This window comes from Chrysochloris asiatica, unplaced genomic scaffold (genome assembly GCF_000296735.1).
Source record: "Chrysochloris asiatica unplaced genomic scaffold, ChrAsi1.0 scaffold00328, whole genome shotgun sequence".
Classification (NCBI taxonomy): Eukaryota; Metazoa; Chordata; class Mammalia; order Afrosoricida; family Chrysochloridae; genus Chrysochloris; species Chrysochloris asiatica.
Genome location: NW_006408846.1, coordinates 1,467,514 through 1,488,892, shown reverse-complemented (window position 1 = coordinate 1,488,892; position 21,379 = coordinate 1,467,514). Strand labels below are relative to the sequence as shown.

At 36.8% G+C, this 21,379-nt stretch overlaps 1 protein-coding gene across 1 annotated transcript in view; it reads right to left on the bottom strand.

Moving 5' to 3' along the window:
- Positions 1–12,544: 12,544 nt before the first annotated feature.
- LOC102828904 (ovostatin-like) overlaps positions 12,545–21,379 on the bottom strand; it is an 87,348-nt gene continuing 78,513 nt past the window's right edge. The window contains exons 30-34 of the mRNA XM_006875484.1: positions 18,373–18,383; positions 15,482–15,572; positions 14,894–14,962; positions 14,548–14,650; positions 12,545–12,612 (exon numbers count right to left, since the gene is read on the bottom strand). Of these exons, the coding sequence (XP_006875546.1) occupies positions 12,545–12,612; positions 14,548–14,650; positions 14,894–14,962; positions 15,482–15,572; positions 18,373–18,383 (342 nt within the window). The remainder of the gene's footprint in view (positions 12,613–14,547; positions 14,651–14,893; positions 14,963–15,481; positions 15,573–18,372; positions 18,384–21,379) is intronic.

The following is a 21,379-nucleotide window of genomic DNA, read 5'->3' as shown; positions in this document are numbered from 1 at the left end:
CTGTTTTGGAAGAAGTGCAGCCAGAGTGCTCCTTGGAGGCCAATGTGGCCAAACTTCATCTCTCATACTTTGGACATATTGTCAGGAGGAACCAGTCACTGCAGAAGGGTATCATGTTTGATAAGGTGGAGTGTCAGAGAAAAACAAGAAGACCCCAGCGAGATGGATTGGCACAGTAGTAGTGTTAATGGGCTTAAACGTAGCAACAATTGTGAGGTTGGCTCAGGACTGGGCTGTGTTTTGTTCTGTTATGCATAGGAGCACTATGAGTCGGTTCTTACTTGATAGCTCCTAACAAGAATCCTCAATGTAAAACATGCATGAACTCTTTATCACCAGTTGAAATTTTTATTTCAATAAAATTGAAATAAAATGGTGATAAAGAACATTTTCTGTTTCTTATTAATCTTGTATTTCTATTTCTATATACCCTTCCCCAGGTAATTTTTTCCTAGCTTTGTGTTTCAACGTATTTTATTGATCATTTCACTATTCTTTTCTGCAACTAAAGATATTTAAGTTTATAAAAATGATTCTTGTGCCTATAAAGTTCTAAGTATTAATATAATATTTATTGATTAAGTAAGCATTATAATTATTATCAATATATTGCTTAATGGAACCATATATCCTTTTGCAACCTTAAATATTAAATATGAGAAATAAAATTTTGTTTAAGAAGTATTTATTTAAGAGGTCAGACTGTCTTGAATTAAACATGTCATAACAACACAGAAGATGCTGCCATAGTAGGATGACTTTCTTGTTACAAATGGAACTAATGTATAAACTATTTTTTTAGTGAGAAAATAAATGTACATTGTTTCACTTCTAGTACATGAAAAAACACACAAAACAAAGAAAAAAGCAATTTCTTTCCCCCCTCTTCCTTCTGTTTTCCTTCCTTTTCTTTTTAACTGCCTTGCCTGTCACCCAAATTAATGTGCCTACACTCTACCTAGTGCATAATTCTTCCTTCCCTCCCACCCCTGGTAACCATCAAAGAATGAAAACATTTTCTTGGCTTTTTACAGTAGTGGTCTCATAGAATACCTGTCCTTCTGTGACTGGCTAATTTCACTCAGCATAATGAGTGAATTTCACCCAGCTTCCCCCATGTTATATGGTGCTTTGCAGATTCTTCAATATTACACAATATTCCTTTGTGTTTGTTCAAGCATTCTTTTGCTGATGGGTTTTTAACACATGGTGAGTTTGTTTTTGTATATGGTGTGAGATAAGGATCTTGTTTCATTCTTCTGAAAGTGGAATTTCCAGGTTTGTCAGCACCTTTTGTTGAAGTTACTATCTCTTCCCCATTTAATGTGTTTTGGTCCTTTATTAAAGATAAAATGATCATAGATGGATGGATTTACTTCTGGGTTCTCAACTCTGTTACATTAATTTGTGCCTTTCACTGCACCAATACCAGGCTGTTTTGATTACTGTGATTGTGTAGAAGGTTTTGAGATTAGGCAGTGAAATACCTCCTATTCTGTTCTTTTAAGTAATGCTTTTTTTAAATTTGGTGTCTCTTTCCTTTCCATTTGAAATTGGTGATTAGCTTTTCTGTTTCTTTAGACAATGTTGTTGGAATCTGAATTGCATTATATCTATAGATTGCTTCGGGTAGTGTTGACATTTCACAAAATTAAAGTCTTCCTATACACAAACGTGGTATATTCTTCCGTTTTTGTAGGTCTCTTTTGGTTTCTTGTAGTAGTGTTTGTAGGTTTCTTTGTATAGGTCTTTTGTTTCTCTGGTTAGATTTATTCTTAAGTATTTCATCTTTTGGATGGCATGGAAAGTATGTCTTAATGAAATAAATTGTTTATTCCATTTGCTTCCCTCTCCCCAACCCTAATCAGTTTGAACATCCTTGGACAAATATTTCTTCTTGCTTGAAGGAGACAAGGTTCAACTATCTAGTCTATTCCCTAATATTCCTATTCTATTTTAAATCTTATAATGGAAACACTAAGAAATCTTATTCACATAAAGAGAAAAAGAGAAAGGGGTAAGTTCTTTGAAAACAATGCCATTCAATTCTTTAGGCTTCTAAATTTTAAGTTCACACGGTAATCATCATCAGACATTACTTTTAATGACATTTCTTGTTGTTGTTAAGTGCCGTTGAGTCGGTTCAGATTCATATCGACCCTGCATAGTGTTTCCAAAGAGCAATGGGTGAACTTGAACTGCAGACCTTGCAGTTCAAACGACCTTGCAGTCCAGCGCATTAACCCATAGCACTACACCAGGACTCCTTTAATGATATATCATCGATATATTTGTTGATATTGTTGTTGTTATGTGCCGTGGAGTTGGTTCTGACTCATAGCGACCCCGTACAGGGTTTCAGAATCTGTAAATCTTTACGGGAGCAGAAAGCTTCATCTTACTCCTGCGGAACAGCTGGTAGTTTTGAACTGCTGACCTTGAGGTTCGCAGTCCGATTCGTAACCACTACGCTACCAGAGCACCTTATTTAATGATATATCAACTGATAAATTACGTATGTTTGCTCTAATTATGTCAGAATCAAAATACAAGAAACCGGGTCAATTACCAAATAATTTGGAATTCATGTCTGCCAATTATAAAGATGAGGCGTTCTGCTCCTGTAAAAATTTACAGCCTCAGAAACCCTGTGCAGGGTCGCTGTGAGTTGAACTGACTCCACAGCACATTAATGACCACCACCACCAATATACTTAAAGACAGAGCTTTTAATCCAATATATTCAGAATAGTTGGCAAAATGAAAATAGTGTTTATTTGCATGTTCTTTTGTCAATATAAAATCTAACAAAATGTTTTATCTATTGTATGCTTCTGTTATTGTTAAGTGCCTTTGAGTCGCTTCCGACTCATAACTACCCTCTATATGGTTTCTGAGGAGTGACTGGTGAGCTTGAACCACCAACCTTACAGTTCAAACCAACTTTACAATCCACCACAGTGCCCCATCAGGACTCCATTGTATTCTTTACTGCCTTCTAAATAAAAATCATGGGGCTGCACATTTAGTTCATTACATACATACATAGCATCTACCAAATAACCTAATCTTCAGAGACAGTGGTTGTTGTTAGGTACCATCGAGTCAGTACTCAACCTGACTCACAACACTCATACATAGCAGAACGAAACACTGTCTGATCCTGGGCCAACCTCACTATTGTTGCCACGTTTGAGCCCATTGATGCTACCACTTTGCCAATCCATCTCATTGGGGATCTTCCTCTTTTTCTTTGGCCCTCCACCTTACCAAACATGTTATCCTTCTCCAGCCACTTGTCCCTCCTGACAATATGTCTAAAGTATAAGAGACAAAATTTGGCCATCCTGGCCTCCAAGGAGCACTCTGGCTGCACTTCTTCCAACACAGATCTGTGGGTTCTTTTGTCAGACCATGGCACTTTCAATATTCTCCTCCAACACCATAACTCAAAGCATCAATTTTTCTATGGTCTTCCTTATTCACTGTCCAGCTTTCGCATGCATATGAGGTTATTGAAAATATCATGGCTTGGGTCAGGCGCACCTTAGTCTTCAAGCTGACTTCAGAGCCAGTACTCATTGGTAAAACAATCTGTCAAATTATACTAATAATATTACTTTATCTTCAAGCCAAATAATTCACAAATACACATCCCTATGACAATGATTTTGAATTCTGAGATGAGATGAAGAATCTTGCTGGATGTTTGTTGTTTAGGTGAAGCAAGGATCTCCTACTTTAATATTTCCTTCTTTCCTCTCTACTGTGTCCTATGGAGCTCTCAGAGGCAATCCAAATATTTGTAATAGTTGGAAAGAAGAGGTAAGGTTTTTAAATGATGTTTGTTAGTAAATCTGCCACACAACTCTACAGTATGTATGAAAACAGGACATTCCAAAAGGGGACAAAAGAGCCCACTTCTAATGTCATGATTTTGCTATACTAGAAATATATTTAAAACAGATGTGTTAATGAACTCTATAAGCATATGATATCTCGATTAAGGAGTCCTGGTGTGGCACTAGTGGGTTAATTTGTTGAACTGCAAGGTCGGTTTGAACTGCAAGGTTGGCGGTTCAAACTCACCAGCTGCTCCTTGGAAACTCTATATGGGGTGGCTATGAGTCAAATGGAGTTCTGGTGTGGCATTGTAGGATAAGCGCTCTACCACAGGCTTAGTTTGAACCTCCAGGTTTGTGGTTCAAATTCACCAGCTACTCCTTGGCAACCCTATATATGGTTGTTATGGGTAGAACCGACTCAAAGGCTCTTAATTAAGGGAGTTTGTGCAAATACCAATATTAAAAAAAAAAATTGCTTTAAAGATATTTTTTCACTCCAAGATAAATCTATCATGAGTAGTACAACTGAAAGAGAATTTAATATATTTACATAAACCCAAATTATTCTTTGATTATTTTATCAACAAGAACTGTATTTTGATGTAATTAATACAATGTTCATAGATTTTGTGATGGTGCACTGGTTCAGGAATTTCAGCAATGATGTTGAATTCATAAACTGAGGTTAAAACTGAATCAGAATGACAGATGTTAGCTTAATGTTAAGTTAATGTTTCATTAAAATCAAAGCTAAATGTTAGGTTAGTTCAACTTTTAATATTAGATATCTACTTAACAAAATGGAAGAAACTATCATAATTAAATTCCAGTCATCAGTGATAGGCCAGTTTAAAAGGAACTCTGTAACTGTGTATTGAATGAAAGAATAAACGTAATAATCTGGTACCATTCATTGGCTAAAGTAATCTCCATATAACTGGAAAAAAAACACATTGAAAGTAAATAATCTGAAATACAGTATGGAAATACTTTAACTAATATCAAAGCAGGACAGCGTAGTGGTTAAGAGAACAGATACAATTTTTAAACCGTTTGGGATGGAACCTCAAGTACACAATTTACTGTGCCACCTGAAACAGGTCACATGACCTCTCTACATTTCAACTTCCTCATCTGTAAAACTGTATTAGTAATAATTCCCAGAGTATAAACTACATTAGCTAGCATATATATAAAGCACTTGTCTTTCTTCTTGACTGCATTGTGTTTCTTCCACTAAGTGGCTGGTGGGTTCAAGTCATTGATTTTCTGGTTAGTAGCCTAACGTTTAGCTCACAGCACCTCCAGAGCTCCTCTAAGTGCTATATTTCTTTTTGTTGTTGTTACATGTCTTCAATTCAGTTCCGACTCATAGTGATCTTTTGTAGAGTTTCTAAGGCTTTAAAAAAAAATCTTTGCTGGAGCTGAAACTCTCATCTCCTGCTTAAGTGCTATGTAAGTGTTAGTTATTATTAATAGGGCTACCTTTCCTATTATTGTTGTTGTTAAGTGCTGTCGAGTCGATTCCAACCCATAGTAACCCTGTATAGGGGTTCTGAGGAGCAGCTGGTGAGCTTGAGCCACTGAAACTGCAGTTCAAATGGCTTTGCAGTCTGGCGCATTATATCTTAGATTTTCCTCTTTGTGACAGGAGATGTTTGTTAAATACATCTTATTGTGTGAGGATTGAATCTACCTATGGTTTTGAGTGTTAATCATCATTGATTAGTCAATAATTCTGCCACAAAGAGTAAGATTTCACAATCTAAACTGCTCATGGAAGCAGAAATTAGCATTAGTAAATTGTTGAAACAAGTGGAATATGTCTAATAACAATGAAGAACGATGCAGCACATTCCCTTCATGGGAATGTCTGCTGTTGTGTGTCTCCCAGTAAATTCTGACTCATCATAGATGACAAACATAAAGACGTTATCACAATATCAAGAGCTTTAAAGGTTTACCCTTAATTGAAAAAGGAAGTAGAAAAGCTAAGTTATTAACTATAATGATAGCATTAGGTATTTAATATTTACAAGGACAAAAGGAGAAAAAGTAAACATGAAAAGAGTTGATTTTGTAATTGCTAATAATGTTGATATAATATTAATTTTATAAGATAGCTCTTTTAAATTCCCAAAGAAAACCACATTTTTTTTTTTTTTTTTTTAATTCTATGAAAGACATCATTACCTTTGGACATATTTCTAAATAAACTTTATGTCCAAAGAGAAATCTGTTTACAGAGCATTGAGCAATTGTGAGTTTGGTTAAAAATGAAAGTGTCCTTGCCGCCTTAGTGTACATTGGGGGAAGTGGAGTAAAAATCATTGGCATATGTAGAATGAAAATGGAAACATTTATTAACACATATGAGGCATGCACTACTTGATAATGATTAATAATAAAAGCAGGAATACTGGTTGTGATGATTTGTCTACTATGGTAATTTACTGATTAATCCTCTATGTTTTCTCTCCTTATGAATACTTAGCCTGGTAGAGAGCTGACTAGAAAACTCATGGGATTACAGACTGTTTCTTTCCTTCAGGTATTGCCACGCACAGATTCTGACCATCAGGAGTAGCAATAGAAAGAATTTCAGGAAAGCACTACAGTTTGTCTGTGATAACACTGCTTTTTCTTATTAGAAAGAGTCAAGTTTAACATTGCCCTGTTAATTCATAGTCCAGGACAGTGGGATGTGGCAACTGAGCTGAGATTTAACCCTCCCAGCCCCACCTGCTTTATTCAAGACAGAAGTAGAATTTTCTTCAATATACAGTATTTTCAATACATATTATTACAAGTTACCTCAATGACCAGTCTTCTTTTTCAAATTGAGCGTAGTTTCAAGTAAGAGAATGGCATTTTCCAGACAGTACACAGCCCATTCTGACCGACCACCTTCCTGGTTTCTCACCCCTCTCCATTTGGCTATGCTGAACTACTTGCTTCCTTCCAGCACATGTGATCCTTTCTACTTCAAAGTCCTTGTGTGGCTTGCTCCCTTCTTTTAAAGTATTCTTCTTGCAGAAGTTCACAAACCTCCTTAAGTCTTTGCTCGTCCATCATCTGCTAAATGAAATCTACACTAACCTCAGTGTTCACAATTGCATAGTTTATCTCCCCATCTTTGGCATTCCTGTTTTCCTTTGCTCTGTCTTTTTTTATTTTTCACAGAACTTGTTGATTTCTCACATACTAAGCTCTCCGGATAAGTGCTGGACTGTTTACCACAAGGTGCGCTGTCTGTTCCCTGCTCCTGTAACCTTTTAGTCTAGGAAACCCTAGGGCCATTAGGAGTAGGAATTGACTGGCTGGCAGTGGATTACTGTTATTATTATGTTTATTGCCTCTCTTTCCTTTTCCCCATCTCCTCTTTCTCCTCCCCTCTTCCTTGTTGTTGTTGTTAAGTGCCGTAGAGTTGGTTTCGACCCATAGCGACCCTGAGCAGGGTTTCCGAGGGTGTAAATCTTTACGGGAGTAGAAAGCCTGATCTTTCTCCCGTGGAGCAGCTGGTAGTTTCGAACTGCTGGCCTTAAGGTTCGCAGCCCGATTCGTAACCACTACGCTACCAGAGCTGTTGTTGTTGTTAGATGCCATCAAGTCGGTACCTCATAGCGACCTTATGTACAACTGAATAAAACACTGCCCAATCCTGGGCCAACCTCACAACTGTCATGCTTGAGCCCATTGATGCTGCCACTTTGCCAATCCATCTCATTGGGGGTCTTCCTCTTTTTCTCTGACATGATATCCTTCTCCAGTGACTGGTCCTTCCTGACAATACGTCCAAAGTATGAGAGAAGAAGTTTGGCCATCCCGGCCTCCAAGGAGCACTCTGGCTGCACTTCTTCCAACACAGATCTGTAGGTTCTTTTGGCAGCCCATGGCACTTTCAATATTCTCCACCAACACCATAAATCAAAAGCTTCAATTCTTCTACTGTTTTCCTTATTCACTGTCCAGTTATCGCATGTATATGAGGTTATTGAAAATACCAAGCTTGGGTCAGGCATACCTTAGTCCTCAAACTGACATCTTTGCTCTTCAACACTTTAAAAAGGTCTTGTATAGCAGATTTGCCAATGCAATATGTCGTTTGATCTCTTGACTGCCGCTTCCTCGAGTGTTGATAGTTGATCCAACAAGTTGTCCTTGACAACTTTAATCTTTTCTCCATTGATAAGAATGTTGTTTATTGGTCCAGTGGTGAGGATTTTTGCTTTCTTTACATTGAGATGCAATCTATACTGAAGACTGTGCTCTTCATCAGTAAATATTTTAAGTCCTCTTCATTTTCAGCAAATAAGGTATCATCTGCATATCACAGGTTGTTAATGAGTCTTCCTCCAATCCTTATGCCATGTTTTTATTCATATAAGCCAGCTTCTTGGATTATTTGCTCAGCATAAAGGTTGAATAAGTATGGTAAAAGAAGGCAACCCTGTTGCACATCTTTCTTAATTTTAAAACATTCAGTGTTCCCATGCTCTGTTCGAACAACTGCTTCTTGGTCCATGTACAGATTCTGCATGAGCACAATTAAGTGTTCAGGAATACTCATACTTCGCAATGTTGTCCATAGCTTGTCATGATCCACACAATGAAAGCCTTTGCATAGTCGATAAAGCACAGGTACACATCTTTCTTGTATTCTCTGCTTTCAGCCAAGATCCATCAGACGTCGGCAATGATATCTCTCTTACTTACCTCCTGTAATACAAGGCAGTCATTTTGTCTTATTGTACACTGTTTCTTGCCATTGAGAACTATGTTGTTGTTGTTAAGAGCTATTGAGTCAATTCCGACCCATAGCAACCCCGTATAGGGTTTCTTTGGAGTGACTGGTGAGCTTGAACCACCGACTTTGCAGTTCAAACAGCTTTGCAGTCTGGCACATTAACCCACAGTGCCACTCCAGGACTCTTATATCCAGTAATAAAAAACATTGAATAATTATTCATTGAGTATGTGAGTAAAAGAATCATGTGGCCATGAAAAGTAACATTTGTTTTTCCCCCCTAAAAATGCATATGAAAAAGACAAATGGAATTACCTTATATTCAGATATTTAATATTCAAAAATAATATTTCAAGGAAAATCTGTAATGATTTACATAAGGTAATCTTGAATTAAGACCCCTGGTAGCAGAGAAGTTAGTTAAATGTTTTGCAGTTAATTAAAAAGTTGGCAGTTTAACCCTACCCACCATTCCATGACTCCATCATACGTAACAGGAACAACAACCACTCCATGGGAGAAAATAACTGTTCATCAGGTTCCTAAAAGATTGTTGTTGTTGTTAAGTGCCAACAATCCTGTATAGGGTTTTCAAGGAGCAGCTGGTGGGTTTGAACTACCAACCTTACAGTTAGCAGTCCAGTGTTTATCCTATAGAGCCATACAGGATTTCTAAAAGATTGTTGTTGTTATGTGCCATAGAGTTGGTTCCAACCCATAGCGACCCTGCATAGAGTTTCCAAGGAGCAGCTGGTGAACTTGAGCCATGGATTTTGTGGTTCAAATCGACTTTGTAATCCATTGCATGAATCCACCACACCACACCAGGACTCCCCAGTCTAGGAAATCCTATGGGTCAGTACTACTCGGTCTTATAGGGCTACTGTAAGTCATAATTGATTCAATGGCAGTGGATTTTGTTGTTGTTGTTGTTGTTAATGTTAAGTTAGTTTTTCTGTAAGTAGTCATATACCAGATTCAGTTTCATGGATTTATCAACAGTTCACAGCATTTTCTTCCTCCTTTATTAATGCTTCAAGTGAGGATACACATTTTGTACAACAAAGCATATTTTTAAATTACTAGACTATTACCTAAATGTAAGCAAGATAGAAATCTAGTTCTGTTTTGCAATTTTCCAGTTTATTTTTATTTCTAGGGGGAGAATGTTTCTAAAATTACTTATAACTTTTTTGTTAGAAAACTACCTAACATCTTTTAGGTAGTTTTAAAACAACAACAAAAAAAATTGAAATTGTGCCTCTGTAGGATAAATACTAGGAGCTCTGATAGCATAGTGGTTACGAATCCGTCTGCTAATCTCATGGTCATGTGCCCATGAAAGGTAACATTTGTTTCCCCCCTCTAAAAATGCATATGAAAAAGACAAATGGAGAAATTAACTTGTATTCAGATACTTAATATTCAAAAATAGTATTTCAAGGAAAATATGTAATGATTTACTACCAGCTGTTCCGAGGGAGAAAGATGAGGCTTTCTGCTCCCATAAAGATTTACAGCCTCGAAAACCCTGTACAGGTTTGCTATGAGGCGGTTCCGACTCCACGGCATATGACAACAAGAGGATAAATACTGGGTTACTAACTGTAAAGTCAATGGCTCAAACCCACTTGGAAACCCTATACTGAGTTGCTATGAGTTGGCATCAACTCCATGGCACTTAACCACCACAACAAATTCATACAATCTACATTGAGTCCATTGCCAGCCTATGACCAGAAAGTCAAAGGTCAATGATAAGTCAATCAGTTACAATTTTCTGTTTTTGTGATTGATTTTGCAATAAGTGACGTTGTATAGCAATAATTAATGTTGTTGTTGTTAAGTGCCATAGAGTCAGTTCCAACTCATAGGAACCCTGTATAGGGTTTCCAAAGACAGACTGGTGAGTTTGAACCACTGACCTTGTGGTTTAAACCTACCTTGTGGTCTGGTGCTTTATCCCACAGTGCCTAGTGATTTCAGGGATATGCCTGTTTGTCAAATGAAATGTGGTTTTGGGAGATGTTACTGTGCAATTTCCTAAGAAGAAAATAGCTATACGTTTTAAGGAGCACTTACAAAAATATGATTATATTTATGAGAGAATGGTGTCTAGTTTAAAAAATCTATGAGGGATCCTTCAGTTCCTCAGATCATATCAGAGTTCCAAGCTAGAGGAGAAAAGGAAAAATGTTGAGACTAAAAGGAATTAGGCATTGTCATATATGTATTTCCTAGTCAGTTGAGTGGTGCTAACAGGTGGCCCTTCAAAAGAAATTGTCACCTAACTGTTGTAGACTTTTGACACTGATAGTCCTGCTGAAGCACGTTCTGTGGGAAGCAAATCAAGGACAAGACAAGACAAGAGAGATGGGAGCTCCAATATAGGACGAAGATCACCCCCTCTAGCACCACAACTCCTCCACACAGATTAGGCTGCTTTGCAGCTCCTAAAGTGTTAAAGAATCTCCGGATTTCTCACAGGTTCTTATGGGATTTTGTTATAATCAAGGTTTACATGCAGCAAATATGTTACAAGATTTTAAGTATATTTAAAATACATTTCAGAAGAGTCTTATGTACTTCATAAGTGAAACAAGATGAAATTAGAAAGGTTGGAAGGAGTGGCTTCATGCAAAATTTTGTACATCCGAGTAAAGCATGAATTTGCTATTTGGAGTGCAATTGGTGGCAACTGAAGAGGTCTAAACTAAGTCCTGGTGTGGTGCTCTGGGCTAATGCGTCAGACTGCAAAACTGTTTGAACTGCAATGTTGGTAGTTCAAGCTCACCAGCTGCTCCTTGGAAACCCTATAAGGTTCAGTATGGGTTGGAATTGACTTGATGGCATTTAACAACAACAACAAAACTAATGGGAGCTTTTAAAAAATACATATACTCTCTTCAGAAAATATATTTTAGAGATAGAAATGACAGGTTTTACTGATGGATGTAAGAGGTATGTGTAAGTATGAAAATACGCAGGCCGGCCTCAGACCCACATCAAAATACCTGGGTGGCTGTTGGTATTGTTACTTAGAGCTGGGTGGGTAGAAACTGAGATTGCATGTGTGAATGTTGCAGGGAGGTTAGAAATCATGAGGGACTTTTGGAAATATTTGTGAGATATTATAAGAGTTTGCTATTACTACAGTAACAATTCACCCCAAACTTAGTGGCTTAAGAAACAATACACATTTATACTTTTATCTTTATAATTATATTTATGTATTTGAAAATAGTTTTCAGATTTTTCCAAGGAAAATAAACATATTTACATTTAAACATCATGTGTCATAGTTTTCCAGTTTACAAAGAAATTATTTTTCAAAAAAATCAGAATGAAATCATCAAGACATTAAAGTATTCCATATTGAATGAAATCAATTCTGTCATTAGTCAGCAGTTGATCTAATAGGTTGTCTTTGCTTTAGTTGTCCTGAAAGTAGACCCTAAGGCATTTTGGAGGTGATTTCAGGAATCAGGAATGAGGGAGCAGGGGACTTGTGACAGGGAAGGAAAAAAGTTAATTCAAAAGTTTATTACTGAAGCTGCTCGTGTGGAAAACAGGGAGCTTGATTTCAAGGAGATTCATAAGCATTTGGAATGCCTCCCAGAATTCTCTGACCAAAGGCAGAAGGCAGGAACATTTATTCATTGGTTCTGGTTCCCCACTGGTTGAAGTTTACCCTTAGAGGCATTAAACCTGCATTTCCCTGTTGCATTAGCACCAAGGAAGAGCTGGCTGCTAGGTCTTCAGGGAAGGCCCTAGGGCAGAAAGCAAGAAGCCCTCAGTGGTGCACCTAAGGGGAGATGCCCCTACTGTGAGATGAACTACAGCATCTGCGACACAAGAAAATTCTGGATGCCTTCTTTGGTTGAAATAGTAAGCGTGTTCATTCAATAGCTCTGTTCCAAGGCATCTTCTTTTCCATTGCCTTACCCTTATGCTAGAACCAGGAACTTTCAAAAGACATCTGGTCACATGGTGTGTTGTATTCTGCAAGTGCATATTCATCTGGAAGAAAGTAATTGTTATAAGAAACAATCGCATAATAATGGTTCAAAAGAAATCATCTTTATTTCTTACCTCTGTTCAAACACACCAGCTGCTCCTCAGAAACCCTGTATGGGTCGCTATGAGTTGGAATCGACTTGGTGGCACTTAACAACGTGTTGCTTTAAGTTACTCAGTTCAACATCTCTCAAATACATTTTTATTTCTCTGAATTGTATCACATTTCATGCATAAATATATATATATAATCATTCTCATATATTTAAGGTGTGATGTTTTGAATATAATACATATTAAAACTTGGTACAGGTTAGGATTTTGTTTTCTAAGGTGGTTGTTGTTAAGTACCATTGAGTCTGTCCCAACTCATAGAATCCTTCATAGGGTTTCCAAGGAGTGGCTGGTGGGTTTGAACTTACAACCTTGCTTTTCCTATAGCACCATACTATGATTCAGGGTAGGGAGTCTTCTAGGGTAGGCAGCCCATACTATCACAAGTGCTGGATGGACAGTAAGTACTTGGTTTAATCACTCAAGCCTTGGGAAACAGGTAAAGATTATTTACTAAATGCCCAAGTACTCAAAGTTTGTAAATCACTATTTAGTGGGTAAATACATCCTCCCCTCACTTTGGCTGAATCATTTATCAATATAGTGTGTATGTAATAGTCCACTTTTTTAAAACTTAAATTTATCAACTGAGATAATCTGACTTGAAATAATTAGCTTGCCATTATCATATTTTATAGCTATTAGATCTATATTTTAATTGATCAATATGCATAATACTTTTATATAAGAACAGCAGTGTTATAGTCCAGGCAAATTTTACCTTGACCTCAAGTAAAATAACCCAATTGTATAATTGGTTCTGTCACTTATTGGCTTTGAGATACAGTAAGAAATCTAACTTTCTCGACATGTGATTAAAATAACAACACAATGAAAAACTTGCTTAACCAAAAGCAAAATGGAAATATCAAATTATCTGACAGAATAGCTCTGATTCTTAAAGTATGCTTTATTTTGAAATCTCATTATACTGACTGTAGATAGATAACTAACTAGATAAATAAATAAATAGATTCTTGAACTAGTCTGTTAAGGATGGGAGGTCAGAAAATGTCAACTTGGCTAATTTCTTATCAAGAACCTGCCAATCACCAAACATTTCAATAGTGCATTCCTGGTTGATCCAGCCAACTGATCCACCAGTTGACGCAGACACAGGAGCAATCTGAACAGAGATACAACAAACCAGGCCAGCTCAACCAGTCCAGATGGTCCACAGAATTGTGAGGAATGGTTGTGGTTTAAAAAATGTTGTTAACACGTTTTTACTAAGATACCATTATAATCTATAATGTTTGTTATTGTTATATGCAGTCGAGTAGGCTCTGACCCATAGAGACTTTGTATAGGGTTTCTGAGGAGCAGCTGGTGAGCTTGAACCACCGGCCTTGGGGTTCAAACTGATTTTTCAGTCTAGCACATTAACCCACAGCGTCATACCAGGACTCCATAATCTGTAATAGTACATATATTACACACATTTATTCTGCTATTCAAATAGACATATGATTTTGGTATCATCTACGTCACACCATTGTTGTTATGTCAACATTCACAACCATTAACTTGGTTTTGCCTGAATCTATGATTTCTGCAGCAATTTACATGAACATTTTAGTGAAATGGTTGATTAGGAAAAACAGTGCCATTCATGCTTTTCTGGATAGACATAATCTCAAAGTGTGTTTGCCATTGAAACTTTGAAACCATGTGTATTAGGTGGCACTGAAAGTTACAAGACACCAAGTAAATGAAGGTGATTTTAACAATGGCAACTATAACACCAGACGAGAAAACAAAAATCAGTGTATGTTTAATTTAACATAGAAAATAAGCAGAACTAAAATGAAATAAAATTCCTACCAGTTTCGTAGTAATCATAGAGCTGAATAGATGCCGGCCTGAGGTTCGCTACAAGAGCATCTTGTTCAACAGAGAATGAAAATTTAATTTCCTTTTGTGTAACCTGGAGACAAATTAATAATGTTAGACAAATTGAAATTTCTTTCCTTAATTTCTCTCCATTTCAAATATTTATAATTATTTTAACAATGTTATTTTCATGATTGCATCCTTATGAAAAAAACAAAAACAAATTTTAAACCACACACACAATCAGAAAAAGCACAATGAGTTAAAATCTTAGAGAAACACATTGCATAAAGTGGCTGTACTAGAAGTGTAAACCAAAATTTGATTGTACACTTACGTTCTCCAGATAGAAAAAAACGTGGGAGGCTTTGCTTTCTACTCGTTGTACTTTACCATCCCTCTGAAGCTAAAAGAAGAAGAAAAAAATGTGCTGAAAATTCGGAGATTAGTAACACAAATGTCTGTTCATTCAGAAAGACAAAAATATTTATTTTCAATTTGGTGGGTTTCCTGCATCTTTACAAATACCTGTAATTTTCCCAGAGAGCCTCAGCAACAAATCACAGTCTTTGAGAGTCATTCATTCATCCAAGTACTTTTTGAGAAATCTGTTTGTATAATACTGATTTATAATTTTTCAGTAAATAGAATACTGAATAGAAGATAATAATAACTAAATATCAAGTCATCTACCTACTTTATTTTTTCATGATTACTTGTCTTGACAATATAAAAATAGAAATAAATGTGAAAATCTCAAGCAATGTACTGCAAGATACATGAAGAGATTTAAATTTCATTCCTTTGAGAGCAGAAAATAGGTCCTTTTTCCCATCAACTTGTGGTTAAAGTATATATAGTACAAAAGTTAACACATTATAGATACATCCAAAGTTATTTTAATTAAAAACACTTAATTCTTTACCTTCTCAATAGATGATTTATCAGGCACAAAGCCGGAGAGCATCTTCACATCAATGATTGCCATGTTCGAAGAGTTCCGCCTTCCCAAATAGCTATTTTTTAAAAGCACAAAATTTAAGATTCAGATACATTTTTATCAGTATTTAGGCCAAAAAATACCAATACAATGTATTCACATGGAAAGCTGTTTAGTTATAGTATAAACTTGAACACAATTTTACAGTATGCCATCTTTCTGAAGCTAAAATCGAACAAGTATGCTCATTATAATTATTATATGTACTTATAGCAATAAAAAATTCCAATATGTACTTTAACTTTTATTTCTACATTTTTCCCATGGTACCCCATTGTTACAAATTTCCATGTGAAAACTAAAGTCTTCACTTAGTAGTTTTGTTCATAGAATTAAAAAAATGTTTTGATTTTACTGAATTTGGTGGCATCTAGTGGTGTGGTGCTGTGGGTTAATGTGCTAGACTGCAAAGCTGCTTGAACTGCAAGGTCAGCAGTTCAAGCTCACATGCTGCTCCTCGGAAACCCTATATAGGGTCGCTATGGGTCAGAACCGACTCAATGGCATTTCACAACAACAACAAGTGGTGCTGTGGGATAAAGCACTGGGCCACAAGGTTGGTTTGAACCACAAGGTTGGCAGTTCAAACTCACCAGCCACTCCTTGGAAACCGTCTAAAGGGTCGCTATGAGTCGGAACTGACTCCATGGCACTTAACAACATACATACATAGTAGGTCAGTAGTTTATATTCACCAACCAATTTTTGGGAGAAAGAGGAGGCTTTCTGCTCCTGTACAAATTTACACCCTCTCAAACCCTACATAGGGTCACTATGAGTTAGATTCGACTCAATGGTAGTGGGTGGGTAGGCATAGCTGGCGCTGTAGGAAACTCACTGGATTGCTAACTATAAGGTTGGTGGTCCACCAGCTGCTCCGAGGGAGAAAGATGAGACTTTCTGCTCCCTTAAAGATTTACAGTATCTGATACCCTATACAATGTTTCATATGAAGCAACACCAATTTCAACCTATTCTTAAATAAACTCACTGGGCAGAACCTGGGATATTCTTGTTTTGAAATTTTGGATTGCAGAATGAAGTGCTTGATTATATTGATTCACAAAATAGGAAATTTAGAAAAACATCTTCTGAGAAATGTTTTCTTTCCTATAACTTCCTTCTCTGCATTCTATTATATACTTTTCAAAGCACATATATTTTTTTTTGATCCACTGGGATAAGCACTGGACTGCAAATCCAGGTCAGTAGTTCAATGCCACCAGTTGCTCTGCAGAGAAAGATGAGGCTTTCTGATTCCACAAAGATTTGCAGCCTTAGAAACCCTGTACAGGTCACTCGGAGTAGGAAGAGACTCAACAGCACTTAACAACAAACAACACCAAGTATCCACCCAGAAACATCTTGGGAGAAAGGCATGTGTGCTTCTAAAAAAACAGCCACTGACACTCTATGGAGTTCTAGTCTACTCAGACACATATGGCGGCATCATGAGTTGGAGTTGACTCAGTGGCAACCATGGGTAGTAGTGGTGGATTCTTTTGTACAGTTTTTGTTGTTGTTAAGTGCTGTGGAGTTGGTTTGAAAAGCAACCATGTACAGAGTTTCTGAGGAGTCCTGGCGTGGTGCTGTAGGATAAGCACTGAACTGTTAATTGCAAGGTCACCAGTTCAAACCCACCAGCCTCTCCTTAGAATCTCTACGGACTCAATGACTCTTAACAACAACAACATAGGGTTTCCAAGGCTTTTTAAATCTTTGCAGGAGCAGAAATTCTCATCTTTCTCCTACAGAGTGGCTGGTGGATTTGAACAGCTGATCTTCATGGTTCACAGTCCTGTGTTTATTCTGTAGAGCCACCACAGTCCCTTTATGCATTTTATTGTTGTTATTAAGTACCATCGAGTTGTTCCCATTCATAGCAACCCTGTATAGGGTTTCCAAGGAGCGGCTGGTGAGTTTGAACTGCCAACCTTGTAGTTCAAACCGACCTTGCAGTCCAGTGCTTTATTCCACAGTGCCATACTAGGAGTCCTTATATAGTTTAGACAATTAAAATAAGATGAAATGTATTCCCCTAGAGAATCAAGACAGGTCAACCTCTTATGGATGTGGTTTCATAAGTAGGCAGAGAGAGACATTATGTTACCTCCATTAGAGGTAGAGATGCGTGCATTTATAAAAACAAAAGAAAAAAGTTATTACCTGGCTGAAACAACAAGGTCAAATTTTTTATCAAATGACCCTTTGCAGATAGCATTGGCTGTATTCACAGAAAGAAGAAACCCAGTTGACTTTCTAGGGAGCAGAATGTTGTATTTCAGGGTTGCCTAGAATAAATACAGAATATATTCTTTATCAAAGAATTGCTTTAAAATTTATTACCATAGCATTAATTTTTCTACTTAAAAGTCAATTTTTACCTTAGTGTTTCTTACTTTTTATTATCAATAGTACAATAGAAATTACTGTTGTGTTATTAAGTGCTGTTGAGTTGATTCCAACTCATATTGACCCTGTACAGGGTTTCCAAGGAGCAGCTGGTGGGTTTGAACCATCAACCTTGTTGTTTGTAGCCCAATGCTCTTCCTACAGTACCACACCAAAGTCCAATAGAAATGATAGCTAACATTTACTAAACAAATACTTCTATGTGCTTTTCATGTAATAACTTTTTTAATGTTTCCAACAATGCTGTGAAATCATGTTGTGTTTAGTTCCCATTTTATTCATGAAATCTAGATAAAGAGAGGTAAGTAACTTGTCAAAGTAAAAAACTTTCAAAACTTATATAACTTGTAAGTAGCAGATTTAGAATGCATTTACATTGTCTCTTGGATAATAATTAAAATTACCTGACTTCTACCTTAAAAAATGAATAAAATTATAACACACCATGTTAAGACTATAGGAATCAAAGCAAGTACCAGTATTACAATCAATAAAGGTGGAAATTGTAAATCTAACAGAAATAGGAAATAGAGCAGAATTAGGAAATAGGCTTAAAGACTTGATCACTTTGAATATCTATAACTCCGAGTATAAAATAATATGTGCATAGCATTATTTATTATAGCACTCTATATAGTAGCCAGAAAAAGGAGCCACCCGAAATATCCATCAATGTCTGATGCAGTGTATATACTCTGGTATGCCTACATAGTATGGAGATGGTGGTGGTGGCTGTGTACTGTGGAGTCTGTTCCGACTCATAGTGACCCTGTACAGAGCTTCCTAGGTTAAATACTTAGAGAGAACACTATTATAAGTCTACAAATAGATGAGAACTAAGAATTTACCATCATGCTGTTAAGTGCCATAGAGTCAGTTTCAACCCATAGCAACCCTGTATAGGGTTTCTGAGGAGTGGCTAGTGAGTTTGAACCACCAACCTAGAAGTTAGCAGTCCTATGCTGATCCTACAGCTCCACACCAGGACTCCATAACATCATAGTTGATAGTGGTGGTGGTTGTGGGCAAGTGAGTTGGCTGTGACTCAAAACAACTTTGTTGTAGTGTTTCCGAGGCTGTACTCTTTACGGGAGCAGAAAACCTAATCATAAACCTAATCATTCCCACACCCCCCACCCCTCCCCGAGAGCGAGAATATCATACTAGGTTAGGTTAAAACAAACAATGGGATATCAAACCAGAAACTCGTAAATATGGTTGTCTAGAAGTGGGAGAGAGTAGGGGCAGCGTTTAGGCGAAAGCAATGGTAGTAAGATTTGTCTGAATATAAATCTTCATGTAATTTTAACTTTAAACTATGCACACATTTTATGTAGTGCACAAAATTAAATGAAATCTAAAGTAAAAAACCAATCCTAAAATTGTAGAAAATATGAGATTGATAAAACCAAACAGCATCAAATTGATAGAGTAATCAAACACAAAACATTAGAACTCAGTTTTTGGTTTATTTTCTAAAAGCAAGTATAGCTCTTAAAAAAGGTTGAAACTTCATTTGATAGTTTTATTTACTAGTACTGGACTCCTGGTGTACAGCACTGCAGTGTTAACTGCAAGGTTGGCAGTTCAAACCCACCAATCGCTCCTTGGAAACACTATACAGTGTCTCCTTGAGCTGGAACTGACTATGACACTTTTAACAACAACAAACCTACTAATACTGTTGTTTTGTTACTTTAAAACTATTTTTTAAAGTTGTCTAAAACTACTTTTAGAGACTTTCTCCTCCTGCAAAGATTACAGCCTCAGAAACCCTACATAGAGTCCCTATGAGTCAAAATTAACTTGAGGGCAACAATAATATATGTATATGTCACTGAAGTATATCAATGATATTAAAATGAAGAAAAAATGCCTGAGAAAATAGATACAAGTACATAATCAAATACACAACACATATTAATACATAGTACTAAATGTGAGTTGGAACCTTAGTAGGAACTCCCAAGTTTGAAAACTATGTTCCCTAGCTCTTTACATTATCAACTCCATACTTTACTGAAATGATCAATATTTCTTGTTGAAATAATTGGGGTATATAAATACAAAATAAAATTAGATACCCCCTCCTTGTTTGTTTGTCTTTTTTTTTTTGAAAGAAACCAAAAAGCAACCACAGATTAATACAGAAATGATGACACATCACAGGAAATACCCTGAAGGGGTTTGGAACAATCTCTGTGAAAAAACAATGACTGTCATTACTTTGTAATATCTACAATATTCCAAAAGGTAAAGTCATAAACAAACACAAAACTTTTTTGTTATAAATAGAGGTGATTATCACACGAGTCTTGGTGTGGTGCTGTGGGTTAATGCGCCAGATTGCAAAGCCGTTTGAACTGCAAGGTCAGTGGTTCACGCTCACAAGCTGCTCCTTGGAAATCCTATTCAGGGGCGCTATGGGTCTGAACTGACTCGATGGCACTTAACAACAACAGCGATCACATGGGTAATTTTTTGTTGACTGGCAATTAAGGGAAAGAATTGAATATTTATCCTGCTCTGTCAGAAGGGCAATTCAACATTACCAGATTTTGGAGGGAAGCTCTTCTTTGCAGAACACCAACTAATAAAGGTGGTGGTGGTGGTGGTGTGCCATGGAGTTGGTTCCGACTCATAGCGACTCTGCATAGGGTTTCCGAGGCTGTAAATCTTTACAGGAGCAGAAAGCCTCATCTTTCTCCCGTGGAACAGCTGGTAGTTTTGAACTGCTGACCTTGAGGTTAGCAGCCTGACCCGTAACCACTACCACTACCAGCGCTCCTTAAAGGTAAAAGGTATGAAAGAATTGGAAAATCACCACTATGTGATCCTTAATGAAACAGTTGCCTCAGGTAAAGCTCATCAATGCATGATGTAACTTCTAAGTGCAAACTGACATGAAAGTAGATATTTCCATTGTATCACTTTATATATTGTAGTTGCAAAGGAGAAACAATAGCACCTCTAATGTAGAAATATGCTGTTTCCACCTGAATTTAATGGTCAAACTTAATCATCACTAATACAACATGTGATGTGTCTCCTGATGCGACTCAATATGAATATCGATCTAACTTTCAGTTTATAGATTTAGGGAATGGGCCAACACAAATCCAGAACGAGAAACATTTGATAAGACAAGTGGCCTGATTTCTTTAGAAAGATAATGTCATGACAAATACAGAAGAATGATAGAACTGTTCACTTAAAAGAGACTTAAGGAGCATAGCACCCAATTGTAATCCATGGTCTTTGATTGAATTCTGGTCTGAAAAGCAAAATAGAATAAAACTAAACAACTACAAAATATATTTTGGAGCAGAGGTTTTAAAATAAGATTATACTACAAACCTATTGTTAATTTTTTTGAGATATGATCATGGAATTGCAGTTACCTGATGGGAA